This window comes from Gopherus flavomarginatus, chromosome 6 (genome assembly GCF_025201925.1).
Source record: "Gopherus flavomarginatus isolate rGopFla2 chromosome 6, rGopFla2.mat.asm, whole genome shotgun sequence".
Lineage (NCBI taxonomy): Eukaryota > Metazoa > Chordata > Testudines > Testudinidae > Gopherus > Gopherus flavomarginatus.
The window spans coordinates 62,565,699-62,575,453 of record NC_066622.1 but is presented as its reverse complement, the minus strand read 5'-3'; the positions used below and the strand labels follow the sequence as shown (position 1 = coordinate 62,575,453).

At 53.3% G+C, this 9,755-nt stretch overlaps 1 protein-coding gene across 1 annotated transcript in view; it reads left to right on the top strand.

The window, feature by feature from the left end:
* The first annotated feature begins 5,640 nt into the window (after positions 1-5,640).
* Positions 5,641-9,755, top strand: part of MST1 (macrophage stimulating 1) — a 47,764-nt gene continuing 43,649 nt past the window's right edge. Inside the window, exon 1 of the mRNA XM_050960396.1 lies at positions 5,641-7,812. Within this exon, the coding sequence (XP_050816353.1) occupies positions 7,625-7,812 (188 nt within the window). The 5' untranslated portion in view covers positions 5,641-7,624. The remainder of the gene's footprint in view (positions 7,813-9,755) is intronic.

Genomic DNA, 9,755 nt, shown 5'->3' with positions numbered 1-9,755 from the left:
AATGTGCCTTGTTGCCAAGAAGGCTAACAGTATTTTGAGCTGTACAAGTAGGAGCACTGCCAGGCAGATCGAGGGACATGATCATTCCCCTCTATTTGGCATTGGTGAGGCCTCATCTGGAGTACTGTGTCCAGTTTTTGGGCCCCACACTACAAGAAGGATGTGGAAAAATGGGAAAGAGTCCAGCAGAGAGTAACAAAAATGATTAGCACATGGCTTATGAGGAGAGGCTGAGGGAATGGGGATTATTTAGTCTGCAGAAGAGAAGAATGAGGGGGGATTTGATAGCTGCTTTCAACTACCTGAAAGGGGGTTCCAAAGAGGATGGATCTAGACTGTTCTCAGTGGTACCAGATGACAGAACAAGGAGTAATGGTCTCAAGTTGCAGTGGGAGAGGTTTAGGTTAGATATTAGGAAAATCTTTTTCACTAGGAGGATGGTGAAGCACTAGAATGGGTTACCTCGGGAGGTGGTGGAATCTCCTTCCTTAGAGGTTTTTAAGGTCAGGCTTGACAAAGCCCTGGCTGGGATGATTTGATTGGGGACTGATCCTGCTTTGAGCAGGGGGTTGGACTAGTTGACCTCTTGAAGTCCCTTCCAACCCTAATATTCTATGATTCTATGGAGGGCCACAGGAGCTGGAATCTCTGCACTGGCTGCCCCCCTACACACAACATTCAGGACATGTGATTTACAGACACCCTGAAATCTGAGACATGTTTTTCCAAGACAAGCTAGAAAAAAGTGGCCAGAGCAGGTGTAAGGATGGGCCATGGAAGGTGAAGCTAGACCTTTGTTTTTCAAATTTTTCTTCAGGGAAACTGTATCTGTAAGTATTTGTTACCTAGAATGAACGCATCAATTTCTTCCACAGAGGGGTTGTCAGCAAATGAGGTAGGAGGTGACAACATGTTTGCCTCTCTTCCTCAGCAACTTCTTTTCCAGAGCATGCTCTGTCACCTACAAGTGTTTCTGTTGCAGTCTACAGTCTACAGGTTGGCTACTCTAGTGATTTCATCAGTTGTCAGATAACCTTTCCAAAGCGCTCATTTGTCCTGCTCTCCGTTTGATCACAGACACCAGCAGGGATTAGAGTGCTTACCGTGTGCTGGGCTCGCTCCAGTGACAGGCAGGCCAGTCTGATGGCTTGGATCCGCTGTGGGATTTTACTGAAGGCCAAAAGAATCAAAGGCTTCAAAAGAGAGACCTTTCCTCCCCAGTGCTGGGAATGGATTCGGTTCCTGATCTGAGAGCATAGACTGGTGGGAACTGGACTCTGGCAGCACAAGGGATGCCTGTTGGGCCAAGGGCTGAGCCCCCTGCACCTAAAGAAAGAGGAACCTTTCTACCCTCTTCAGTGGGAGGCACTTCAGGCTGTAGAGGCAACTTGAGCTATAACTGGAGCATTGCCCCGAACACACACCAGTGTGCTAGTGCTCTGAACTCGAACTGGCTGACCTGTCAGGGAGTACAGCCCATAACTCATCAGCTGCTGACACCAACACTTAGGAGTGTAGATACAGACTAACTCCACTTGGGTGCTGCCAATCCTCTAAACACCTTCCCACAGTTCCTCCTGTGTGCCAGGAAAGGTCAGGCAAGGTCTCCCACAGTGCACTGAGAATTAATAGAGCAGCTCAGCATACTGAACTGCAAAGAACCATAGGCTGTGCCTCCACAAACCTTAATGCCATACCCAGAGGGGTGCAGCTCCAGTGTGGTTAGAGCGGTTTGAGTGCCATTTCGCACGGGAGCTAGGCCGATTCAGGGGAGTAACTCAAGTGAGGGGTCTATGCCAGACCAGATCAGGAGTTATGGCCCATCCGCGACAGCTAGTTGCAAATATCTCCAATGGCCGGAGATGGGACATTAAATATGGAGGACTCTGAGTTACTACAAATAATCCTTTCCCGTGTGTCTGGCTGCTGGGTCTCCCCCGCATGCTCACGGTCTAACCATATTTGGGGTCACAGAGTTTTGCTGCAGGTCAGACTGGCAGAGACCCTGGGTTTTTTGGCTTTTCTCTGCAGTGTGGGGTGCAGGTCACTGGCTGGTTTGAACTAGAGTAAATGGTGGATTCTCTGTAACTTGAAGCCTTTAAATCAGGATTTGAGAACATCAGTAACTCAGCCAAAGGTTGTGGGCCTACTACAGGAGTGGGTGGGGTAGGTTCTGTGGTCTATGATTTAAAGGAGGTCAGACTAGATGGTCACGATGGTCCCTTCTGGCCTTAAAGTCCATGAGTCTAGGAGGTGGATGAGGCATTTCAAGAACAAATAACAGAAGTATCCAAAAGACATGCCCTGGGAGTAATGGGGGACTTCAACTACCCAGCCATCTGCTGGAAAAATGACACAACAACACACAAAATGTCCAGTTAAAGTTCTTGGAATGTGTTGGGGACAACTTATTTCAGAAGGTGGGGAAAGTAACAAGGAGGACAGACTTAATTCTGACAGACAAGGAGGAACTGGTTGCAAATCTGAAGGTGGAAGGAAATGTGGGGGAAAGTGATCATGACTAAGGCTATGTTTATGTCACGCAGGTCATGGAAGTCTGGGAATCTGTGACATTCTCTGCTTCAGCCCCAGGGGCTGCGGGACTCTGGAGCTGGCAGCCAGCAGGGCCCTGGCAGGGTTCCAGCAACAGGCAACAGCAGCAACAGGGGGCCCCCTGCAAGGTTCCAGCGACAGGTGACAGACTCCTGAGGGGGCCCTCCTCAGGGTTCCAGCAATGGGCAGTAGGGGGGAGGGGGAGAGGGCACCTCAGGCAAGCATCTGGGGGTGTCCCGTTTTCTCTTTGGGCAGTATGGTCACCCTGCAGCTTCCAGCTGCCACAGGCAGAGGGGTACCCCACAGCTCTCAGCCACCAGGTGGCAGGGGAAATCATGGAGCTGCAGCAGCAAAAGTCACAGACAGGTCACGGCTTCTGTGAATTTTTGTTTATTGCCCGTGACCTGTCCATGACTTTTACTACAAATAACCATAACAAAATCTTAGCCTTAATCATGAATGTTAGCTTTCATGATTCTAAGGAACTGAAGGTAGAGAAAAGCTGTGAGGGGGGTGAGGAGATAGGCCAGGCACCATGGGGGAGGTTTGCTAGGAGGGGTGAAGGGCAGAGCTCTGCACAGGGGGTTTCTGTGCTGTGGAACAGGGCTGTGGGGGGCAGATCATGCAAAGTGAGGCTAGCCGGAGTCCCATGGGGGGTGGAAGCATCTCCACAGCCTGCTGGAACTGTGTCTGTCTTGCTTCCAGGATAGGGCCCCCCAACCAATGCATGTGCTCTGCGTTCTTTGTCCCCAGCCATCATATTTCCATTTTGTTGTATTCAAATGTGGCCTGTTTGCATGCACTCAGCTTACCAAGCGATCAAGATTGCTCTGTGCCAGTGACCTATCCTCTCGTTGTTCACCATGCCCCAATTTGTGTGGCAGCTGCCAACTTTAGCAGTGACATTTTTCTCTGGGTCATTATACACACGTTAAATAGCGTAGGGCCAAGAACATAGCCCTGTGGGATCAACTGGAAACACATGCACTCAACGGTTCCCAATTCACGGTTTCATTTTGAGCCCTATCTGCCAGCCAGCATTTAATCCATTCATCATGTGCCCTGTTAATTTTATATCATTCTAGTTTTTTACTCAAAGTGTCGTTCTGTCCCAAGTCAAAGGTCTTGCCTGCATCTATGAACCTTATATCGTCACTGTGACCTTTAGCAGCCAAACTTGTCACCTCGTCACACAGACTCTTGGGAAGGTACAGGCAGAGGTGAAGGTAAGCAGGTATGGTACGGTACAGTATGGCGTACTGGCAAGAGTCCGTACTCCATACAGGATTGGACTGGCTTCGGCAGCAGTGATTTAAAGGGCCCAGGGCTCCAGTCGCTGCAGGGAGCCCCAGGCCCTTTAAAGCGCCACAGGAACTCCGGCAGCCGGGCTTGGGCGAGGATTTAAAGGGCCTGAGCTCCGGCTGCTGCGGGGATCCCCGGGCCCTTTAAAGCACCCTCGGAGCTCCGGCAGCTGGACTCGGGAGGGGATTTAAAGGCCCCGGAGCTCTGCAACAGCCAGATCCCTGGGCCTTTTAATTCGCCCCTGAGCCCCAGGGCTCCCAGCCGCCTTTGCCGATGGTAGCTCTGGGGTGATTTAAAGGCCGTGGGGCTCCCAGCCACAGCCGGAGCCCCAGGGCCTTTAAATGTCAAAAGGCCCCGCCTCTTCCAGTTGAGGCCATGCTCAGGACTCCAGCATACCAGTAAGTCCTTTAAGTTACTTTCACCCCTGGGTACAGGTGACAGCACTGGCTTCCCAGGGGTTACTGGGAGTCCTTCCATTGCAGCTGTGGGAGATGGAGGAGAGGATCATTATGGAAGCCAACAGCAAGGTTAGCCAGAGTGAGTCGTGTCATTATGGTGGCATCCCCAGCCCACAGTGCCCACATCTTGCATTGTCCCATGTGATCTACTAGCTGGGACCTGAGCAGAGCAAAGGGCACTGCTGCCAATGGGCTGCCATCAAGCCCTTTGCTCTGCCCTCAGCAGGCAGAGGGGGCATGGACTGGTGCCAGTTTGCCTTTTACAGTTGAGCTGGGGGTGGTTTCTGGGGCACATTCTTCTTACATTGCTGATAATGCCCCTCACCCCCCTGCTCAGCATTATCCTGTCATCCCCAACTCTCTGCCATGCCTACCCCACAGCCACCTGGCTCCAGACACACAGGCCCTACCTTCAGAAGGGCACAATGGGTCCCCTGAGGGAGGCAGCCTTCCTCAGAGAGTCGCCTAGCACTGAGTGTCCTGTGGCACTCAGAGTCCCTGCTCTCTGCCCTCGGATGAAAGGTCCAGTACAAGGACATGTTAGTTCATACGTCATGTGTCCAGCTAGGATTGCCAACTTTCTAATCGCACAAAAACAAACACCCTTGTCCTGCCCTCTGCCCCACCCCTTCTTCGAGGCCCTGCTCTCGCTCACTCCATCCCCACTCCCTCTGTCACTCGCTCTTCCCCACCCTCACTCATTTGCTCATTATCACTGGGCTGGGGCAGGGAGTTGGGGTGTGGGAGAGGGTGAGGGTGAGGGCTCCAACTGGGGGAGACGGCTTGGAGTGGGGCCAGAAATTAGGGGTTCAGAGTATGAGAGGGGGCCCCAGGATGAGGCAGGAAGTTGGTGTGTGGGAGGAGGTATGGGCTCCAACTGGAGGTGCAGGCTTTAGGATGGGGCCAGGGATGAAGAGTTTGGAGTGCAGGACGGGGCTCAGGACTGAGACAGGGGGTTGGGGCTCAGGAGGGGGTTTGGGGTACAGGCTCCAGAAGGGAGTTTATGTGTGAGAGGGGTGTGGGCTCCGGGTGGCACTAATCTCAGGCGGCTTCCGGAACCAGCTGGCATGTTTGACTCCTAGGCGGAGGCACAGACAGGTCATCGAGTCCAGTCCCCTGCCCTCATGGCAGGACCAAATACTGTCTAGACCATCCCTAATAGACATTTATCTAACCTACTCTTAAATATCTCCAGAGATGGAGATTCCACAACTTCCCTAGGCAATCTATTCCATTGGGTCCATTGACCCCAGCAACGCTAGCCCAGTAGTTAGCCACAGCCACCCAGATATGACCCCCCCCCGCCCCCCAGGAGAGTCGGCGCCTGAATGACAGTGATGCAGGGACAAGGCCCCTTGGATATAGTTTAGGGACCTCACAGCCATACGGACATTTGCCCGCTGGGGATTATGGACAAAAACAGCCCTATATAGACACTGCCCCCATGGGGTATTATCACAGTGCTGCAGGGACACTGCCTCCCGGGGGTGGGAAATCGCAGTGCTGCAGAGACACTGCCTCCCTTTGGTGGGATGGAGGTCTAACTGATGTGCAGCTACACAACCCACCGTGGGTATTACCCCAGTGTGGCTGGCCTGGTGCATGTTCACGTTCCCCCTGGGGGGCCGTATGTATGTCTTCCCTCTGGGCTCTGCTGTAGCCTTGGCTCACCCAGGGTGGCCATGGGCTCTGATAGCACTCTCCTGCTGCCCCAACCCTGCACCAGGGCATGTGCGCCACCTGCCGGCTCAGCTGTTTCCAAAGTCCTTCGGTCCCCCGCCCGCAGTGCCCGGCTTCTGGAGCTGTGAAAGGGCCAAGGGTTGGCTGCATGGTCCGTGGCTCCAACCTGACAGGGCAGCTCTAGGAGTCATGCAAGTTATTGCAAAAGGAGGAGGAGATAATTGGCCGAGTCCTGCCAGAGCTAGGCATAGAGCAGTTTCACATCCTGCCCCCACCCCCGGTCGATATGGTCATGCGGGGGGAGGTCACTTTTATTGAAGCCCAGGAACTTTTGGTGGCAGGGAGCTGAAACCCCCATGAGCTGGGTATGTGTTGGGGGTGAGCACTGCTCCCCTGTGCCCTGCCTGGGATCCTTAAATGGTAACCCTTACCCTCCCCAGAGCTGCATTATTGGCTTTTGGCCCAGATGCAAATATTTGCACAGCGGGGGCGGTGAGGGAAAGAGAGCTCAGGGCACAGCCCTGCTTGGACAGTCCAGCCTCAGCCTGACCGTTTCTGTACAGGCTCTGCGACAGTCCCTGAGGCGCAGCAGGATGATTCAGGCCAGAGCAGTGCTGCTGCTTGCCCTGGCCTGTGCCCTCAGCACAGGTAGGAGTGCCCGCCTCGGGCAACCAGGACCTGCTGTGAGCCTGCTCTCTCAGCTGGTCAGGGACTAGGGCAGAGAGCCCTTTTGGAATTGGCATGAGGTCCAACAAATGCCTCTCCCTCCTGCAGCTCAGTACTGCTGGCAAATGCCCTGCTGAGGAGGTCTGGGAGCAGGCAGCCAAGAGGAGTAGGGCACAGGGGAGACCATAAGGAAAAGCCCCATCAGGCAGAGCATGAACAGCCGCTCTCCCCTTAGTGCTCAAGCCCCACAGAGGAAAGGACTCTGACCAGCATAGCTGGGTCATGGCTCCAGCCAAAAGGGGAGAGGGAAGTGGACAACAATGAGCAGCAGTGCCCCTGAGTGGGGCCAGGCCATGGGCTCTGTGGGGCAGGAATGCTGGCAGAGCCTTTAGGGCAGTGCCCCAGCCACTGATTGCACTCACACATGTGCTCTGTCCTAGCTTGGCTGGTCAGCCGGTGCTGGCTGGGGCTCTGGCATGTTTTCTCCCCTGTGTTTGGGCAAAGACGTGCTGAGACCTCTCAGACAGGGCCCCCTGGTGCTGAGGCATTCCCACTGGAACCCCAGCCTTGGCCCTGACCTAGCACTTAACAGACCAGACTATGGCTGAGAATTTTAGATGATACAAAACACAGCTTGAAACAGCCCCTTGCTGTAGCCATTGATGTGGCCAGTCGCACTGCCGGCCCCACTGCTGATCACCCGGCCAACCTGCCAGCCCCTCTGCCTGCCCACAGCTGACCCCTCTACTGACCCTACTGATGGCCCACCAGCCCTGCTGCCGGCACACTGGCCCCGCTTGTGGACTGCTGGCCCCTCTACCAGCCCCACTGACAGCTCCGCTGCCTGTCCATAGCTCTGCTGCCAGCCCAGGCACTTCTGCCTCCCTGGCCCCAGTGCATCTCTGGACCCCTCTCTGTTCCATGCCCAGGGCAGGGAGAGAGGCCAAAGCTGGGCACCCTCAGCCATGTGGTTACCAGGAGTGTGTCTCTTGATGTATACCCCAGGGCAATGGCGCTCCCCTCTCAATGACTTCCAAAGGCTCAAAGCAACCCAGCTGCTACCCCTGAGCCAGCGAGGCTCTGGCCCAGAGCAGGATGAGCCTTCAGACACTGAGGAGTGTGCCAGGCGCTGCACGGTACTGCTGGACTGCAGGTGAGTGGGGGGAGTTGCCCAGCTAGGGATGCACACGACTGTGTGTGGCTGCATGTGTGTGAGCTCCCACATGTGATGCATGATGCCTGCCTCAGGAGAGCTGCAGTCAGGAGCTGGATCCCAAAGTGCAGGCTTCTCAACGTTTTGCACAGGTGGCGATTATTGCCTTTATTCTCGTGTGTGGGTGACAATCAGCATCACCCCTCTCCCACACTGAAAGAAGGGATTCTGTCCCCCCATCTGCCTCTCCCCAACCTCTCAATCACTCCTCCCTCCCAACGCTCATCTGTGCCTCCTAGGGTTTCTCACACACACACACACCAGGCCAAGCGCTCCAGAGGGTACCCTCTTCCCCTCCCCAGCTGGTAGTGGGGAGTCCAGAGGCTGCTAAATCCCCCCCCACACACCGCTGCCCAGGGGAGAGCAGGGTGGCAGTCTCTGTCACTGTGCCCTCTAATTTTTCATACACATGTGCGGAATGAATTTTTTTATGTGCACCAAAAGAGTGAATATAAATCATTGTCCCATCCCCAGCCTGGAGTGGCTCCAGGCCGCAGCACGCCAAACGCCTACTTGGGGCGGCATGCTGCGGGGGGTGGTCCGCCAGTAGCCCGGAGGGCGGCAGGCAGGGTGCCTTCGACAGCATGCCTGCAGATGGTCCGCTGGTCCCGTGGCTTCGGTAGACCTCCTGCAGGCGCCCCCTGCGGCATGACACCTTGCTTGGGGCTGCGAAATGTCTAGAGCTGCCCCTGTCCCCAGGTCTCTTGTGCGGGGGAGGCCGTGAGTTGTTGGGCTCTTTGCGCTCGCGCGCGTGCGCACACACACTCTTGAGACTGGCTGTGTGCTGCTGCGGTGAGGGAGAAAAACTCTGCTCTCTTATTGTCTCTTTGGCGCCAGGAGGCTAGTTTTTTTGTGTTTTTTTACTGTATTATGCCTAGCTATGCTGCCACTTGCTTGTGCAAACCAGCTATGGGCGCTACTAGGGTTTGTACCTATTCATCTATTACCACCTTGCCACCCAGCAACTTTCAGAAATGCTCATTTGCCTTCCACTCATAACTTCAAAGGGAGTTTACCCATGTATCACTTTAGATCCTCTTAGGCCTGGTCCACACTACACAGTAAAATCGATTTAAACAGCGTTAAATCGATTTAACTCTGTACCCGTCCACACTACAAGGTACTTTAAATCGATTTTAAGGGCTCTTAAAATCGATTTCTGTACTCCTCCCCAATGAGAGGAGTAACCCTAAAATCGATATTACTATATCGATTTAGGGTTAGTGTGGACAGAAATCGAAGTTATTGGTCTCATTCCTTTAATGTAGCTACCCAGAGTGCACCGCTCCGGAAATCGATGGTAGCCTAGGACCATGGACGCACACCACCGAATTAATGTGCCCTAGTGTGGATGCATAAAATCGATTTTATAATATTGGTTTTATAAAACCGGTTTTAGTAATTTTGATTTTATGCTGTAGTGTAGACGTAGCCTTAGAGACATTAAGATGGTTGATAGCTTTTCATGCTAATCCCTCTCTCAGGTCTTTACTTTTCTCAAAGCTTCCTTTACCATGCGATTGGTTCGTTCAACTTGTCCAGAGGACTCAGGGTGTCCAGATATGGGGAAAAGTTGCTTGATACCTAAAGGCTTACATAACAACTCCCACAAAATGAGATTCTAAATCTGAAGCAATTACTCTGGGAATTCCCATTCTTGAGAAAACCATTTTAAAGAGTTTCTTAGCGCAGATCAAGGCAGTGTCGGTTTTAGTAGGAATGATTTCGACCCATTTAGCAAAGGGACCTACTATACCAGGCAGTAATTATTTCCTCTACTGGTGGTGAGTAAAGAGCCTATATAATCTACCTGAATCCTGGACCAGGAATCCCATATTTTTGGTACCCCAATGAATTTTTTTTGAAGCTGGCAATCAGCATTC